Source organism: Sander lucioperca, chromosome 10 (assembly GCF_008315115.2).
Source record: "Sander lucioperca isolate FBNREF2018 chromosome 10, SLUC_FBN_1.2, whole genome shotgun sequence".
NCBI lineage: Eukaryota > Metazoa > Chordata > Actinopteri > Perciformes > Percidae > Sander > Sander lucioperca.
Window position 1 is genome coordinate 16,921,423 of NC_050182.1, and position 18,747 is coordinate 16,940,169.

At 39.4% G+C, this 18,747-nt stretch overlaps 1 protein-coding gene across 3 annotated transcripts; it reads left to right on the forward strand.

Moving 5' to 3' along the window:
* The first annotated feature begins 5,224 nt into the window (after positions 1-5,224).
* On the forward strand, positions 5,225-18,233 carry sh3d21 (SH3 domain containing 21). 3 transcript variants are annotated; one of them, XM_031289796.2, is made up of 17 exons: positions 5,225-5,449; positions 6,055-6,212; positions 6,334-6,391; positions 7,227-7,336; positions 7,853-7,943; positions 8,038-8,099; positions 8,179-8,218; positions 8,694-8,788; positions 9,170-9,271; positions 9,670-9,721; positions 12,400-12,450; positions 12,542-12,659; positions 13,911-14,076; positions 15,196-15,276; positions 15,464-15,660; positions 17,539-17,602; positions 17,750-18,233. In XM_031289796.2, exons 1-17 carry the CDS (start codon positions 5,446-5,448, stop codon positions 17,780-17,782), a joined length of 1,482 nt encoding a protein of 493 aa, XP_031145656.2. In that variant the 5' UTR covers positions 5,225-5,445; the 3' UTR covers positions 17,783-18,233. The 3 variants fall into 3 exon arrangements, with proteins under 3 accessions (XP_031145656.2, XP_031145660.2, XP_031145648.2); XM_031289788.2 differs by having other exon boundaries at positions 5,226-5,449; positions 13,908-14,076; XM_031289800.2 differs by lacking the exons at positions 17,539-17,602; positions 17,750-18,233 and adding an exon at positions 16,187-16,250 and having other exon boundaries at positions 13,908-14,076; positions 15,464-15,690.
* Positions 18,234-18,747: the final 514 nt, after the last annotated feature.

Here is an 18,747-nt window from a genome sequence, read left to right on the forward strand (position 1 = left end):
GCTTCCACACACATACAAACTTTGAAAAAAATCCATCCATGCTGTTTAGAGTGAGATACAGTTTCTGAATGTGTCCTGCCTTCAGTCTCTGGGTGAGCTGTTCAAAATCGGCACGGCTTGTGATGTCACAAGCCGAAACAAGCTGGCTAACCGCAACCATTAGCTCGTAGCGTTAGCATGCTAATGCTAACGCTAGCATGCTAACGCTAGCATGCTACCTCGTTCTCAATAGCAAAGCACTGCTACAACACCACACAAGTTCACCATAATCTACAAAAGAACTACTTCCATGTGCGCCCTCATTTAGAAGTCTCCCAGCTAATCCTGCCTTGTAACTGACCGAAGTTGTAGAAACAGCCTTTCTTTTACTGTCTATGGAGCTAGCTAGCTGACATGATCTACATCTGAGCTACTGGGCATGTGCAGTGCAATCAAGATAGTACAGAAGAAGAAGAAAAGAGGTCTCACTCTGTAGCTAAAACAGAGACCAGCTGAAAAGAGGATCTGCAGCAGTGAGAGAGAGCACTGCAGTACAACAAAAACATGGTGTTTTTTGAAAATTAAACCATGTAAACCTATTCTGGTACAACATTAAAATACAATTATGAACCTGAAAATGAGCATAATATGGCTGCTTTAATGAATAAACATATTGAGACCAAAGACCAGTGCTTTACTAGTGGTTGTAAACAGCCTGGTTTTCTCCTAGAAACACTTGGACCCTGGGGGCAGCTCACCGATCGTTTCACTTTGTACGTACATGCATCACAGCTGCACAACAACAACTAGGCCTACATGGTTAAGTCTTTTGATGACAGTGCCATCTTGTGTTTAAGGACAAACAGTCTATATCCACGGAAATTCCGCCGGATGTTGCTCTTTTCGGCCGGATGTCAGTCACCTTCTGCTTTCTTTGTGTTGGAATTTTAAACTCCGTGGATTTATAAGGACTATGGTTAACGGCTCCTCGGATCTCTGCAGGGTAAATCCAGACAGCTAGCTAGACTATCTGTCCAATCTGAGTTTTCTGTTGCACGACTAAAACAACCTTTGAACGTACACATGTTCCACATAAACAAGTTCCTTCCCGAGGCTATTTTGCAGAGGCGCCGTTTCTCCGTCCGGCGCTTAGCGCCGCCCAAGACGATTTTGATTGTCATAAAGAAATGCCAATAAACCAGAGCATGTTTTTCTCCCATCCCGGAATGCTGTGTGGACTTGCCAGACCCTCCTCCGCAGTGCTGTGGAGGAAGGTCTGGCAATGCGAGACTACAGGACAAATAATTCAGACATTAGCGTGTGCAACCACAACAATAAGACGTGCTAAATGTCTGCGTGGAGTACACTAGGATTCGTCGAGGGTATTCTGCATCAAGCACACTGTACAGTTCCTCTATTATCATGCTGTAATTCAGAGTAGGCTTGGGCCGGTGTAAAAAATCAAGCCAAACACCGGACTGGCATACAGAGTTTTACCACTACGTTTCGCACTTGTCTCAGCCGCTCCCGAGTGCGATTGACGAGAGCCCATAATGGACCTTTTTCACAGCAGACATTTTGACTTGTCATAGTAGGAAAAGCACAGCTGAAATTGATAACCTTAACGATAGCTCAATTCCATCAAGAGTCCCAGTAAGCTATTTCAGTGAGTCAGCATGCACAATACCAGGGCCTCTCCTAAGTGGAATGCAGCCATAATTAATGGTCTTGACTACACCAGTGCTTTTCCTACTATGACATGACAACATGTCTGCCGTGAAAAAGATCTATAAGAGTGTAGCGACTCCAGTCCACATGGTGGTGGCGGTAATCAACCTGTAAGCCATGACTTTTTTCCCTGCAGTGAGGTTATAACAACCTCTTTGGTTTTGGCGTTTACACTCTGCCTTTACATCTCACTCCTTTCGTTGGCTTGAAATCTGAAATGTTTCCATATCGGCGGCACAGTTTTAGTGCTTTAAGAGCCTAACTGCCATATATCGTCTCCCCAAAAAAAACACATCAACTTTGCATCAACAAACACAAGGTGCACCGTTTAATCCCCCCTTCCACCGCTACTGAAATGTGATCACCTTCATAGCGCCGCTCTGTAGTGAATTGCTGTCACACAATAGTGGCTCCGTTAGTTTATTTGTTTAAAAACAAACATAACATTATGTTAATCACGCAGCACGCTGTCATATTGCTTATTACTAGTGTTAGGCAAGTTTAGTGAGCTATGCTAGCCGTTATTCTACAATAAATGAAGCTTCACTACACTGAAGCTAACGTTAGCCCCTATATAAATGGGTGCTATGTCATTTCTCCGACGCTCCATTGTTGCGACTTCTCAATATCCCGAAAAATTCCCTTTGGTCCTACAGCCCACTAGCCCAACATTACGAATCCCACTATGGCCGCGCCAAGACCCGCCCTTCAATAGCATTTATTGGCCAGGTGTCTATGCTTATGCAAGGTAACGTAACCCCATTTGTACAGGTCCTATCCCCTGACCAATCGGCTATCCTAACCTTAACCACTCAAGGTTAAATGCCTAACCCCAACCAATCGAGCTGCTTCGTAGGGCGGGTCTTGGCATGGCCATAGTGGGATTCGTAATTTCGCCACCAGCGGGAGGTCGGACTAGTGGGCTGTAATTTTTCGGGTTATTGAGAGGTCGGAACAATGGAGCGTCGGAGAAATGGGCTGTCCCCATATAAATGTAGCAAACTAAGCTACAGCAACATGGCTGAAGTAGTTTACTACATTGGAGCTATTTGTTTTATCCATCCATGTACACAACGTACACGTCCATGTTTGGTGGTGGCGTCAGTGATCCTCAGCAGTTTTCAGACTGTAGCAGAGAGCTCTGATGCACTTGAGCTTCACAAATGCTCAGGGAAATGTAGCTTGTGTGGACGCTACCACAGTAATGCACTACTTGATCAATAAAAGAGCTACGCTACTGAAAAACTATTTGATTCAGAAAACAGCGACGCTATTGAGAAGTAGTTAAACTAGTAATGCTACTGCCCAACACTGCTTGCAATACAAGTTGGCACAGGTTGTTAATGTCAGAATGTCGGCTATTTTTTAATTTGCCAGAAGATGTCACAGGGCTCTCAAGTTTTGAAGACAGGCAAGAGTGACATTCTATGCACCCATTTCTACCTTTTTCTGAATCAATTTATGCTGGAAATATCTTTAAGTAAAGGGAAACAGATTATAATCCAAATATAAAAACATAATGAAATATATTGCAATAAGGTTCTCAGGCATTCTGTATTGCTTTCATCTATTTATTCTCCTGTAGAGTCACCACACATGTAGCCTAGGTATCATTTACTCTTCCCTTCTCTTTTGTATTTTTTGTTGAGGAAGTAACCTCCTTAAATGTGCATATGACAATTATTCACCTCAATGATACATTAATTCATTTTAATTTATTAATAAACCCCTGGACTGTAATATTGTTAAGTTTGAGCAAGATTTCAGCTCATGTTCAAAACTTTGTGCACATTCAAAATATATCCGTGTTCTCTGAGATTTGGAGGACTCGTGATATTTTGAGAAAAATAAAGTTATAATAGTCACTATATTTCAGAAAATAATCTACCTGCACCATAGTCTGTTGTGCATTACGTGATTGCTCTGCTGATACGGTAGATCGCAGACCTTCTGACAGACACAGAGCTGGTCTCCGAATGAACGTTAGCGAACATTTAGGGAAGTGTCTGTACGCTGCTCTATGCTTTTTTTTTTTTCATTGGTTGTTGCGTTAAATCTTACCCAGATACAATAGTGCTATTTTCTAATTGGCTATTGTGTAGCCCATTTCCCTTTTTTTGATTGGCTGATAAGTGGCAGGCTCAACTAAAAACTCCAGGGGAGACGCGCTTGATTCCTGCCGGTTCCTTAGTGAGAGCGGCGCGCCAGAGAAATTTTGGGCGCTGCGGCATATTAAATATATTATAAATAGTTTTTCTGCATGAGAAATACAATATGTGGCGGGAGTGCGTGACACTCAATGCGTGACACTTGAGAGCCCTGATGTCATAGTGACAAATGTCAGTTCAACCGGTTAGCATAAAATCAAAACCGGTTTCGCCTTGTACCCCAGACCAAACCGGTGAAACTGGGTGTGGTGATTCATCCTGATATGGTAACCACTCTGATCAACAGAAGGCCAAGGTGACCTGATTCACTCAGAGCTATGAAAGTCATCAGAGTCTCCAGGTAGTCTTTGATTAAACAATCATTAGTCTTGCATTGCCAGACCTTCCTCTGCAGTGCTGCGGAGAGGGTCTGGAAGGTATCGGACATCTGAAAAGAGCAACATCTGGCAGAATTTCCAGCAGATCGAGAGGAATCCCGGAAGTGGAATGTCGTGGATATAGACTAAACAATCATCAGACTGATCATCTCAGAACCTGTGCATGTCCTCCATTGCTCGAGTAGACCGTGTCAAATTTGATAATGGAATTTTAATTGTGTTTTTATTATATATAATAATATTTATTTTTTTATTTAATGTACAATGTTTTTTTAAACTATTTTACAAGTTGCTGTTAATTCTTGATTATTTGGAAATGGGGTAGTTTGTACACATTATTTGTACTTTTTAATATCCACTCAATGTTGTCCAGGAGAAAACTTTTACAGGACAAAAAAATACAATATCCTATTCCACACAATGTTGAAGACTAGACTGGGAAGATGAGGTAGTACTTCAATAATGACTTAGCCTAGTGACCTAACATTTTCTGCAAAGGTACATCTTTATCCTCCAATAAAAAATTATGTTACTTTTCTTGTCTACATGTTATTTTGGTTTGTGAAATTCATTCTTGCGTAACCCTGATTCCACTTTCTGTAACTGGCCAGTCACTTTGCCTCAAGGGGCATAGAAAAACAACATTACAGACACACACTCAAGTCCAACCAAGTCCTCACAACACACATACAATACATAAGGTATTTGAATTTCTTTCAAATATGTAGCTATTACACACCATACAGTATGAAGATGTGTGAAAGAGTGAAGCAGATTCAAGTGTGATTGTGCTGCTTCTGAATCTAGACTTTTGTCTTCTAACATTTTTGTAATGGCCTTCATTTTTCACGGTCTAGTCTCAGCCTGACTTATGAGCTTTGTTCTTGCACTATAAACCTGTCTTACCTGTTCTTTTTCCCCATTCCCGCCCTCTCTCCTCCTCCTCTCTCTCGCTCTCCCCCCTCTCTCTGAACTGTATGAGCCATCCTACTTCTTGCTGTTGACTTGCCATGACAAGCCTTAGGAGAAGTTGCTCAATGTTAATGTTTGACAAGTAGGAAGAAGGGCCTTGGCTGCCATATCTCTCCGACAAAACAACCACACTCTTTCGGTTCTCCTTCTACTCAAGTGCGTTTGCTGCTTTGTGAGGAAATTACATATTTAAATCTGAGGGAGAAAGACAGAAAGAAACCATGGGTGAGTCAGTGTTATCGCTTTTTCTTATATACTGGTGGCTTTTTTTGTTTCAATCCTCTCAGCTGTCTGTTTGCTGGGATTCTAGAGATTTAATGGTAAAAAAACAAAAACAAAGAGTATGCACAAAGTAATGAAAAGATTGAGTTGTTTGTGTCTGCCCAAAAATGTTAAGTATTTTAATTTGCCATGCAAATAAAACTAAAGCTGTGATACTATGATACCATTGCATTACTTTGCATTGATTGGATCTATGTATTTGTGTTTACTGTAAAATAAATCCTATTTTTTATGAACCCAGAGATTTAGAAAACCTACCAACGCAGGGTGACTTTTCTCTTATTGGTTGATTATTAAATTATCTTAATGCTGCAGGTAAAGACTGACATTACAAACATGTTTTTCCACTTGTAAGGAATGATTAGTGACAGAAAACACTGTATGGTTTATCTGCCATAATCTACATTCGCTCAAAGCTTGTCTGGCCTCGACTACTTTAGAGGTTTGTCTTGGTTTTAAAATGTCAGGACACATCACTTGTGAAGCAAGCACACCAGCCTTTTGTGCAAAGCCTCTAATTTTCTGCCCCATTTACGGTGCCACTGTAGAGGTGCTGGTGCTGGTCGACTTCGAGGGCACCATGGGAGACGAGATCACAGTGAGGATGGGGGATGTGGTCAAAAACGTTACCAAGGCCAGTGAGGAGGGATGGCTGGAGGGAGAGCTGGGAGGAAGGAGAGGCATCTTCCCTGCTACCTTTGTCAAGGTCTGTTAATGCTATACAGCCCACAGCATTTTGCTGATACTGGATTGTGTGTTTGCTTATCCACGTCTTAAAATATGCTTTTTTTTTATTTTATTTATTTATTTATTTATTTTTTAAACAGGAGGTGCCAGTCTATTTGATGGGTGACAGCCAGAGGGAGCCACGAAGCATTAGACAAAGTAAAAGGCTAAATTCTCAGCATTCTTCATTTTCTTCACTGTCATCAGCTTACAAAGCAGAAAGTATCTATTTGCACTGTCCAAACAGCATGTGAAGGGTTTCAATTTTAAAGACTATATATGCATTCTGGGATTATTTTACTTGCTAAATTTTATCTTACTATATTTTATGTGATCAGCTCCTAAATTTAACATATATATACCCACAATGGAGTTGACTTTTCATTAATTTCATTTGTTGGGAAATGGTATCAATTACTTAACATCGTCCATATCTCCATTTGGAATGAAAGTCTTCATTTGCAAATAATTCAATCTGTTTAAACTTGTATGTGTAAAAGATCCAAGATAACAGCCTTCTGACACTGCAGTATTAAGCACATTATGCCAATCAAGAAGAATTATCCTTGAACATATTGCAAGATAAACCCCTTATCTCAGCTTGCAGCTCGAGTCGGCTCAAAATAAAACATGAAAATATTTGACAGTGCTATTCATATCATGTTGGCTATTTTAACATCATATGATCTAAAATCACAAGTTTTTATTATTGTGTTCAATGTGGTGCATGCGTTCAGCAAGACAGTGCAGCAAGCAAGCCGACTGTAAACATACGTTTACCACATCCTCGCCACACAAATCTTAATTATACTGTATGGCAATGGAGCAAATAACAAACTGTCCTTAAAGGATTAGACATGTTACAAGCGTCAAAGTGCTTTGCAGTCTTAGCAATGTCCTGTTGAGACTTGACTACTCGGCCTCCAAGCTAAACATACCATTATTGAGCTCTAGTTTCTCCATCAGCTTAACCAATAGATTCTTTGTCTTTCAGCAAAGAAGATGAAACAGATGAGGAAATGTGAGGTAGCATTTGCCTACAGCCCCCTGAATGAAGACGAACTGAAGCTGGTTGTTGGGGAGACGATAGAAATCATCAGAGAGGTAAAGTTTCACCAAACCCTCACATTTGAACTCAAATAACCCTACAGTGGTTATCTATAAACAAGCTGTGTTAGCCTACTGTTAAGTTGCAGTAAGCAAGGCATGTTCCTGCTGGTTGCTGAAGCTGCTCAGTAGCCAAAACCTTAGCATTGTATGTAAATCTGGGCGTTGGTTGAATGTTTGCTCAGCCAATTGCTGAGTGTTTTTCATATTGATTGTTTGGGTCTTCACATTATACAATCTTTTTATATTTGGCCGCCAGGCTGATGAAGCCTGTTTCCCAGTACATACAAATTACAGCTTTACAGAAATGTAAGTGAACTGATCTGACTAGTTCTTAGAGTTCACATGGACGTTTCATGCCATCAAGTAATCAGATCTGAAACATTACTGAGTAATATCTGGAATGTATACCTGTTGTTAAGGGTTTTACCAAAGTGTAAGTGCAGCCATTCCATTTTGTCTTCTCACTTTCTTGTTGTACTCTGTCTCTCCTCAATATAATCTCTACAACAGATTGAAGATGGATGGTGGATGGGTGTGAAAAATGGCAAAGTGGGAGCATTTCCGTCAAATTTTGTCAAAGAAATCTTTGTTTCCCCTAAAGGTTTGTAAAGCCAAAACTTTTTTTTTTTTTTTTTAGTAAGTAATCTAAAAAACAACAACAGCTGAACTGATTATTTGTGATATTCTTTTTACAGACAACAAGCACAATGAGGTCAAGTCAAGACCTAAGCTGACAGACGCGGTGTTCAACAAGGAAGTATGTAGCGCAGAAATAACATTTTTGAAATGCATGACTTGTTTACCTTTGACTTAACATATTTTTTGTCCTCATAAAGATATCTCAAAGAGCAAGTGTGAGGAACAAAGCAAAAAATGGTAAGTCATTACAGAGTGCTTTAAAGAATTTATTTTTAACTTTTTGCACAATCATTGACTAAACACTAAGGGGATACCCTAATTTTAGGTGGCATTTCTATTTTTGAACAGCATTTCAAAAGCAACTTGACAGCGTCTATTTATACCCAGACACTTGTTTAACCTGAAAGGTTTCTGGGTGGGGTCACGTATAAATACTTAACAGTCGTGTGGTCAACGTGCCTTGATTAATCACTTTATAGAGGGTTACGTCAGAGTGGAATATCTCTCAGGGATCAAGGTGTAAAACTTTTATCTGTAGTTTATCACAACCTCTTTCCGGCTATTCTTTGAGTTATTGATGTGAAGGTTGCATACAAGGCTGATAAGATTAGTCACCATTATTAAAACCTCCTATTCATGTCACACATGTACTATAATGCTCAGATACTGCAAGGTTAGTAACCATGTTATCTCTGATACTACGTCTCCTTAGTGGTGGAGTGTTGCAAAGTCATGTTTGACTACAAGGCCAAAACGGAGGATGAGTTGGATCTGAAAAAAGGAGAAGTTGTTGTGATACTGAGCAAGGTTGGAGCACAATTTATTGTCATTCTCTGGCATTGTTTCAAACGTGTTTTCCCATGATGTCTCATAACAGACTCCTTCGGGTACAATTGCTTTTCTTACAAAGTAGTTGCAGGTGAACAGTATCATATTGTTCGTCCAGTCAAACGAGTTGTGTCACTTTAAAGAAAAGTACAAGGTGACGCATGTTTTAGTGACACAAATCTGGCAGTTGCCCAATGGTATCACCAAAAAATAAACATCTGAGATAAAATTCTATGATAAATTGATAACGCAGCTATGTCTTGCTTGACCGTTTGGTAACCCCTTGTGCAGCAATTTGGCATCCCAAGGGACACTGCTATGTTTGAGCTTTTAATGTGACTCATTAATCTCTATCTAAAGGAAACAGAAGATGAAGGCTGGTGGGAGGGAGAGCTAAACGGACGCTGTGGCTTCTTTCCTGATAACTTTGTCATGGCGATACCACCAATGGACAGCCTGCAAGTGAGTGGACTAAAACACAATCTCAAGAATATCCTTGTTGGAATGGACCTTCCCCATGTTCAAGATATTCAAGATTTGACAACGGCATTGTGCTACCATGAAACCATGGACACGCTTTATAGTAATTCTTATCTACTATACTTTTAATGTTTTAAAATGGCTCAAAATGCAATGTACATAATGCCACTTTATATGCAGCTGGCTGGTCCTGTATTTGTGTTACTTTAGCAAGTCTGCAGCCAGTGTGCAGTGAGTCAGGACTGTCTTTACCGTCCTCTGTTTTGGAATTACTCACTGAAAATTCCCTTAGTGGAAAGAGTGTGTAAAATAAAAATGACTTTAATTCACATGGGAACGTACTTGCCAACCTGTTGAGTTTTCCGTTTCTCGTCCTCTAGTCTAGGAGCACAAGCCAACCGCCTGCACGCAACATCGACAAGAAACCCTCAGGTAGGAGACTAGTATGTATGTTGATCAAACACAGCAGCACAGGACCAAACACTGTTTGACATTCAAGTGGGGATCTGGGCTTCATGTTTTAGAGTTACTCTTGTGACTCATGACTCCTGGCTAAAGTGGTGTTTAATGTGCTGACAGTTTGGACTGTGATGGGCTGATGTTTTACCAGATGGAGGAATTGGCAGCAGTATTGGTTGTGTAATTTCCAGCATGTGGTATAAAAGCAGCCAAAATGTTATTGTGCCACTGAAGCAGCGTGAAGCCCTTTCAGTATGGGTCACAACATTGCTGAATCATTCTTCTGTATCTTCCATTTTCATTTATGCTCATCTACTCAGTGATGGAAAGTTACCGAGTACATCTCACAAGAACTGTACTTCAGTACAATTTTGAGGTCCTTTTACTTCACTTAAGTATTTCCATGTTATGCTACTTTGTACTCCCCAGGCAATACTGTACTTTTCATTCCACTACCTTTATCTAACAGCTTTAGTTACTTTGCAGATTCAAATTAATTATTTGTACATACATCAACTAATAAATAAATTATAATTGTAGATTAAGCTACTAAGAAGTATATTAAGTAGTCAGTGTGCCTCACCTCTACCAGCAGCAACATTACATCAATGCATCTGTAGTTATAATCCAATAATATAATATGTACGATTATGAAATGGGCCATTCGGCATTAGTACTTTTACTTTTGGTAGACTTTGATTGACCTATTACCTATGTACTTTTACTAAAGTGACATTTTGAATGCAAGACTTATTTTTTGTAACAGAATAAAGATCTGAGTACTTTTCTTCACTGAATGAGAAGATGGTCGTGAGTCAACAGTTATGCCAACATGTTCCCGACTAAAAAAAAGAAGCTGTGTGATTGCTGCTTTTATGCTGTTATAAAGTCTGTAGTGTTATTTCTGGGTGGTAGATTTACCTTGGTAAAGTTTAAATTACTTTAAAGTTTCTAAATTGTTGTTGTCATTGTTGATATTGTTGGTATTCTCAGTTATTAAAAAAGAGTGACTGAAGCTTAACAGACTTTGAAACAAGAAGATGTAGAAGTCAAATCTGTGAGCCGCACAGAGCAGGATGTGGCTTCTTGTCAGGTTTCAGCTGAGGAGTGCCATCTGTGGTGCAAGTTGCAAATTTTGCAAATCAAAAATGTCTCTTTTACAAATTTAGACCTCTTTTAGAACTCTATATTTGGTTGGAGATTCAAAATTGCATGCTCGTCAAAACATTTGGCAGGTGTAAACAGCCATACAAAGTGCTTGGCTATTCAAAGATGTCACCTGAACAAACTGGATATCAGTGCAGCAGTCTCATGATTTGTACTGCCACCACATTACGCTAATTACAGCATTTTTTTCTCACAAGAATTTGACAGGAAGTCTCAGACTATAGCAAGATGGGGGATGGTTAGACTGGTCATGTGATACAGTTCAGGAGTCTTGGAGGAAACAAGGGGGTGGGGGGCTGAGGAGAGCTCTGTCACAGAGATTTTCACAACCAGCACAAGAAGCAGCACTACTGCTACTACTGCTGTGTGGATGGTTTGCGTGAGAGGGAATGTTGCAAAATGCTTTGAACACTCAAGGTAGGCTTCCTGTGTTGTCATTCTGTCTGTTGTTCATCTCTGAGTCTCAGTGTTACGCAAAGTATTATGCTTTCTTTATGACTATGCATTAGAACAGTTTTACGTCTTAGATTTGTGCTTGTATTTATTTAGCAGAGCTGTAACGGCTCCTTAACATCTTCCGTCTGAAATAAGCACTTGACTTGCATGGCAAATAGGGAATCTCTCACATTACCATCAGTTCACTGACCCATCATAATTTAAGCATCTATCCTCGCAGTCTCCAAGGCAAAGTCCTCTCAGGGGCTGTATTTTTTTCTATGAGATGAGGCAGAGTGATGTCCCTGATGAACTTGTTGAGAACCTTGGGAGCTGTTACTGCAGTGCTATTGGATAGAGCTGTGACCTGGTCTGCTGCACTGATGTGCACAGCTTTGCCTTCACATGCAACTGCTCATAAACTAGATTACACTTCAACTGAATTGACCAGTAGCATTTTTTCTGCACCACATTAAACCGTAATGCTTTCTGGAGTAAACAAATTAAAATCCTAACAAATAAAATAAGCCACTGGCTTTTTACTAGTGGTTACAGTTCTGAGTAATGTCAATGAAAATCAGGTAGCTGTAACAACCTGCTCTATAATCATATTGCTAGACACAGCTAGCCGATGGACTCAAAGTGACAATATTTGTCTGACCAAAACCCAATGTAGAATGTCGCTGCTTCAAGGGCCTGGCGACACGAGAAGTCTTAAGGGGGCTTAGCCCTCTCAGTGGTTTCTTTTGTCCCCTCTGTTTACCTCATAACAATCTGACAGTCCACCAATGTACTGTCTTTCAGAGACTGCGTGGGCTAAGTTTTAAAACTAGTGTAAAGATATTTATCATATCATAAGAGACTAGATGACACAAGGAATCCATTGGTACCAACCACAACATGCTAGCTTTTGTTTCAAAGTTAGGCTGAATTTTGCTTCATGAAAAAAAAAATCAAATGAATGAATTTTCATATTTCATCTGTAGCTGTGCTATTTACATACCAAATGCAACTCTGTGGTAACGGTTCATTCACTACTGCTTTTTTAGTGAAGACAGAGGCCTCAGCGATGGAGAAAGGTGGTCCAGCAAAGACAAAAGGTATACATGGCAGTGGCTTTAATTGTAACATTATTCTGTCCTTTTATAGAGAAATACTGTTGTGAAGTAATGTGATGAATTTGCTTTCCAGATGATAAACCAGAGGTTAAGGACATGAGAAGCAATCCTCCAACCAAGGTCAAGCTGCCATCCATCAGCAAGCCCAGCCCGCCTCCAGTCAAAGACAAACCCACCAAGGTTTTACCCAAGTAAGTGATGCCAAAGTAGAGCTGGGCGATATGGTAAAAATCAAATATTATGATATTTTTTAACAAAAGCATTGATGGCAATATTGTAGGGTTGACTATTGGTGCTTTCACAAAATATTAACACAATGAGATTTGTGATAAACAATCACCAATATTGTGGATATAATGACTAAGTGGGTAAAGGCAAATAATTAAACAGCTAGTAAGTCTGGTAAGTTCAGAAAATTACATCACTTTACTGTAATGCAGCCTTTAAAACCAGGAGACACTTGTGTCATATCACGATATCCAAAATTTAAGGGGATATCTAGCCTTATATATATCGATGTTGATATAAAATCGATATATTGCCCAGCCCTGTGCCAAAGACTCTCTGGCATTGTGTTTTATGACTGCTAAACTACTAAAGACTTTCTAAATAATATGTCTTCTAACTCAGAGACATGAATACTGATTTATTTGCAACCTTTCTTAAGCAAAAGGCCTTTAGGAAATGTCAGGAACACTTTCTTCTTGTTGGTCTGGCCCTGGGAGCGGAGCCTTTAGATGTGAAAGGTTTTGGTTGCCGCCACCAGTTGCCATGGTGTCCTTATAGAAGAATGCCAGGATGCCCGACCTTTAGCGGCTCAGTGGAAACTCTGGGATGAGTCAGATCGGGCCTAAACAGACGAGAGCAGCCCATTTCCTGTTTCCTGAGCAAAATACACACGCACACAAAAACTGAGAAAACAAAAACAGCCCTGTTTTGAGGGGGCTGCTAATGGAGAACAAGCTTTTTCTGAAAATTGTTTCCAAGCAAATGTGTTTGGAAGGGACACCTTTCCAGCTTCTTTAAGAATCATTCTTCATTTTCTAAAAGCTCAATCTTCCAGGCCTTTACCTCAAGGGCAAGGCTGATTATTTATAAACTTCATATCAGATCTAACCAATGCATAAAAGGTTACTTAAGTTGAGTTGTGACTCTGGGAATCTGCCATCATGACTGCCATATGAGCTGTAAAAGTGAAACATGTGCCAGCCAGGACAAAATAACATACAGAGAGTACCCATCAAAGTGTAGGAAACTGGAAACCACATTCTAAAGTGTTTTTTTTTCTTGTTTTAAAAATGTGCACCACAATTTTCTTTCACCAAGAGAGATTTTTTGAGAGATTCTGATTTTATTCCTCCCTTACGTTCCACATTTTTTATTTACTTCTATCAAAAGATCTAAATTGAAATCTTATTCAATTGTACTCTTATTTTCAGTAGAACAAATGGTGATGTTGCTCCTGTTTCCCCAAAACAACCGGAGGACAAAGAGACCGACCAGTTTGATGGAATAGACGTGCAGACTGAAAAGCTGTGCCATCCTACAGCAAACAGAGCCAAACCCCCTCACAGGAGACCACCATCAGGCCTGGTTACAGCAGCACAAGTACGTCCACCTTGGTGATTTATCACTTTCTTTTGAAAACTTTTGCCCTAAACGTGAAGAGTTACATAATGAACGCTTATAGTAACTGAGGCCGGAATCGCTGACAACCTGCTAAACCACAGAGTGCTTTCTGTGGACCTTTGCAACTTCATATTAAGGCAACTCTCTACTTTATCTTGTGCACACTTGTTAGGTAAAAGTACTGTCTTTCTTGAAATCGAACTGAATACAATGTTTATGTTTTTATTGTTTTTTCAGTAATACAATAATACAATTATTAACAAGGATATTTTTTTTTATACATTTTTTCTCATACACCCCCCCAAGTTGTTTTTTAGTATATATACACATTAATCTCTCCATTGACATACGTTTCACCATATTCTTAATCTAAGCACCAATTGTAGGTGCCTCAATTTACTTTCAGATGTGAGCTATAGTCCTTTTTGCCTCTAGTATAGCAAAATCAATACATTTATATTCTTGGGGTTTCAGATTTAGATTCGTTGGATACAGGTGCAGCAGAAGTGATTACATTTAGTGGTACTTTGCATTTCTAGGCCCATTTTGTTGGTGTAATGCTTTTCTGCAGTCCAAATGTAGTGATTCATGACAAGTTATATCCAGCAGATGCAGTTCAATGACAAAAATGTTTTTCAAACTACGCCATGAGTGTTTAAATGTTGGTAAAAGGCTTTTCTAGGCTCTACTCGTTTCCTAGACTCACTCATTTTGCAATTAACTTTCAGCACTATCTTACAATGGTTTAAAGAAAGGAAGAGATAACCGTTTCTGCACTTGCATTTTCAATAATTCAGATGTACTTGAGCAAGAGAAAAGGCCCTAGGGATAGACTTGTCCCAAGTTTTCATGAGTCGACCATTTTACACTGACAGCAACAAGTTTGGGCCTGATCTCTACAGGGTTTTCAAAAGTCCTTCTGGGAAATGAAGGAATTCATTCCCTGAAGTATCCTTTTAAGGTTTGTACTTGGCTGCTCAAAAGACAGACATAGGTGTTAAGTTGGTATAGTTGGAGAATGAGAAACCCTAAGGCAGGTTATGAGGAATTACTATTAGCAATGATTGCTATTAAGGGATGGCTAATGCTGCTTTGCAGGCCCAGGGTGCCACTGACAAGAAAGAACCAGAACTATCACCAAAGAAGTTCCAGACAGAAAAAGTATCTGGCCTGCAAAAGGTTTGTGACATTGACTGCTTTCTCTACAATACAGCACACACGTGGTATTGATGATAAACCTCACTAGTCTGGGTTTAACTCATATATTAGATATTGTGCACTCTTTTTATATTGATGAAGCAATATTCTAGCAATGAGGTTCACTGGTCTGTACAATGTCATGCAAAGCCACCTAAATTCATTGCAGGGTACAGAACGTCTCCTACAATCGCCTGCAAAGCCTGATAATCAACCCAAGACGCCGCCTCCGGTTCGACCAGCACCACCCAAAGTAGTTGTGGATGACAGAACTGTGACCCAAAAAGAACAACCAACTGTAGAAAGCCTGCAGGCTGAGATCAAAGAGCTGAAGATGGCTCTGGATCTATTACAGGCCCGACATGAGTGAGTACTACTCATTTGTGATGTGGGTATGTTTAACAGTCCTTCCAGGAAAATGCGCAGTTTTTCTGTGATTGTTGCGGGCAAAAATCCTTGATTATGCGGCACGTTTTCTTAAAAAATGCGATGGAATATGCGGGATATTTATGCAATTTTATGCAATGAAATTGCGGGAACTTGCAAAAACTGCGGTTTCATCGCGGGTTTTGCAGCTTTTCAATGATGTTCAGGTCGCGTAATTACATCACTTCATAACGTTCCCATGGCAACAGGGGAAAATGGCTGCTCTTGTGTGAAGTAAACACAACATTTTTTAACTTTCTGCTAAGATATATGTGACTTTTTTGTAACGAAAATACGGGGATTATGAAATCATGCAAGCCCCGCATATTTTGCGCGGAAATCGTCAATTTATGCGGCGAAAGTGCGGCGTATTTGAAAAAATGCGGCCCCCGCATAAATATGCGGACTTTGGCTGATTATGCATTGAATAATGCGATCGCATAATCACGTTTTTCTGGAGGGACTGGTTTAAGACCTGATGAACTGATTCAGTTTATTTGAGAGGTGTTACAATTAAAGCTACCGTATTTTTAAAAATGTAAAAATATAACAGTTCACATAGAGGGACGTCGTCATCATCCCTTATTGAGAAGTTGTAGACAGTCCCTTCTATCCCAAATTAATTTCTGGTATTGTTTGTGGACACTAGCACACACACACACACACACACACACACACACACACACACACAGGAAGTGACTAATCAAAACCTAAGTGAGAAATACAAACATGTATTGTGTTCTAAACATAAGTGTTCCATCTGGGGGGGAAAAAATGGATTTAACAGTGTTAAATCTTGTGCATCGCTTTGATTTGCTTTAATATGAAACATGACATTGGCCTAGTTGCTACACATGAGCCACGCTGTGTGCAGTTGTAGACGACTTCCTGGCAACTGAACTATGTAAGCTATTTGGAGCCATCAACATGTGTTTACAAGCAGAGTAGCTTCAAGGGTGAAACTATAGGGTCATGTATTTTGAAAAAGCACATCGTTCGGTTTGCTTAAAAAAAATATACATCCTCTTAAAGCCCCTACACACGCACACAGTTGCTTTCACTCATCTTGCCTGATTGGACTTCATTTGTAAATATGTACAAACTGGGCTTGATTGAAATCTCCTTCACTCTGCTGTTAGTTTTGTTGTACATTTTTAAAATAAGTGTCACAACCTACTCTGTAATCATTCTTATTTGTCTATAGAGTTTTTGGGCATCATGTAATCTTCTATCTGTAGTCTAATCAGTTACTCTAATCAAGAGAAACTAACACCTTATTAGCCACCTTACTCTGTTTTGGTGCCTTCATAAAGCTTTGAGACACTACGTGACCCATAAGACAATCCTCCAGACGTCCTGTCTGGAGCCAGCCTTAGGTGGCCTCTCGATGAACTGCAGTTTTTGCCACTTCCACATTTGCTTCATTTTTCAGCACCAGACTTGCTTGGCAGAAACTCGCTATAAAAGCTCCATAAAGCCAGGAGGAGCTGCAGATTGATAATTCTCTTCAGGGTCATCACTACGAACATTTTCTTTCACATTGTTACATTGTCACATCGTCATTTGATACATTATTATTATAAACGTTTTGATTATAGCCACTTTAAAGATGCATTTACAAAGACGTATTTCTCACTAATGGTGCTTAATAAGAGTGAACAGGATCAAGGCCATTTCTGTTTGATCAAATACATCTCCACTAAAACAGTAACATTCAAATTTGTATTATTTCACTAACTAATTTGACTTGACTGGTAGTGTACAGTACATCTGACCCTATTTAAACTCAACTTTTCTGTTTCTGTCTCTTTTGATCAGCCGAGACATGCAGGAAGTGAAAGAAGAACTGAGGGACGAGAGAAACAAACGAGTGGCACTGCAGGTCAGTGAGGCATGCCTTCAGTTTTGCATGCATTCGTACTTTATGCTTGCCGCATATTGCCTGAAAAAAATATTACAGAAGCTGTGGTTCCCAATATCATGACTGTGGTATAATTAATTGTTTAAAAAAAATGTCTTTTCCATACAGGAGGAAGTCCGCAGTTTGAGGATGAAGCATTAATCTCAACACAGACTGTGACTGGGCTGACCGTCTGACACTGTGCCATGCAGGCTTTCATACTGCAAATTTAAACAAGATGAACATTTTTTTGAGATGAAATGGGGATGGAGAAGACAAGCAAGCTCTCCCACTGCAGACACACACGTAAAATTATAGCTGACATAGGATTAAGATAATCTTGCACTGGAGCAGAGAAACTTAATCCTTCAAAAGACTTTGAAATGATGTACTGTTAAAAGTTTTACATATTTGAATGCTGGAAATCAAAGTTAATGTTTTACATTGTCCTGTTTCAACTTTATTTCTTTGATCATAGGTTTTACTGTACTTTTAACATTTATACAATTAATGCCTCAGCAGAATATGTAATATATGCAGCTGTACATAGGAGGAAATATTGTGATGATATTGTGATATTTTTGCAAAAAAATATAATTCCAAGTCATCCGAAGGGGTATTGTTACTTGAATGCCAATATCTGAAGTATATTATAAATATATATATATATATATATATATATATATATACACACATATACACATATACACACACACACACACACACACACATTTTTATATATATATTTTATATAATTATTATTTTCAGAGCGTTCAGTTAAAAGCACTGGAGAACAATACGGTTTTCAATCTGGCAGTTGGTTCCAGCGCTGTGCTGCAAAATTACTAAAAGCCAATTCTCCATCACCATCCACTCCCCAGAGATCTTAGAAGTCTCACAGGGTCATATTGTTTCAGCATATCATTTATATATTTATCTTGACCAGAATGTAATGCTGCATTAGTCCACTGGGGGGCACTGTATGACTAGTCAGCATAAAGACAAGTGTTAAACTTTTCAGTGAATGCTGGATTGGTGGAAGTGACCAAGCCATAGTGACCTCACATTAGAAAAGAGAAAACATTTAATTAAAATTTGTATATAGTAATAGTGTTAAAAGTTAAGCT

What these genes read in the sequence shown, in the direction of transcription:
- sh3d21 (XM_031289788.2), top strand. An exon ending in CACCAATGGACAGCCTGCAA is followed by an intron (nt 9,272 to 9,669) that starts GTGAGTGGACTA and finishes CTCGTCCTCTAG; the next exon opens with TCTAGGAGCACAAGCCAACC. An exon ending in CTATTACAGGCCCGACATGA is followed by an intron (nt 15,661 to 17,538) that starts GTGAGTACTACT and finishes TCTTTTGATCAG; the next exon opens with CCGAGACATGCAGGAAGTGA.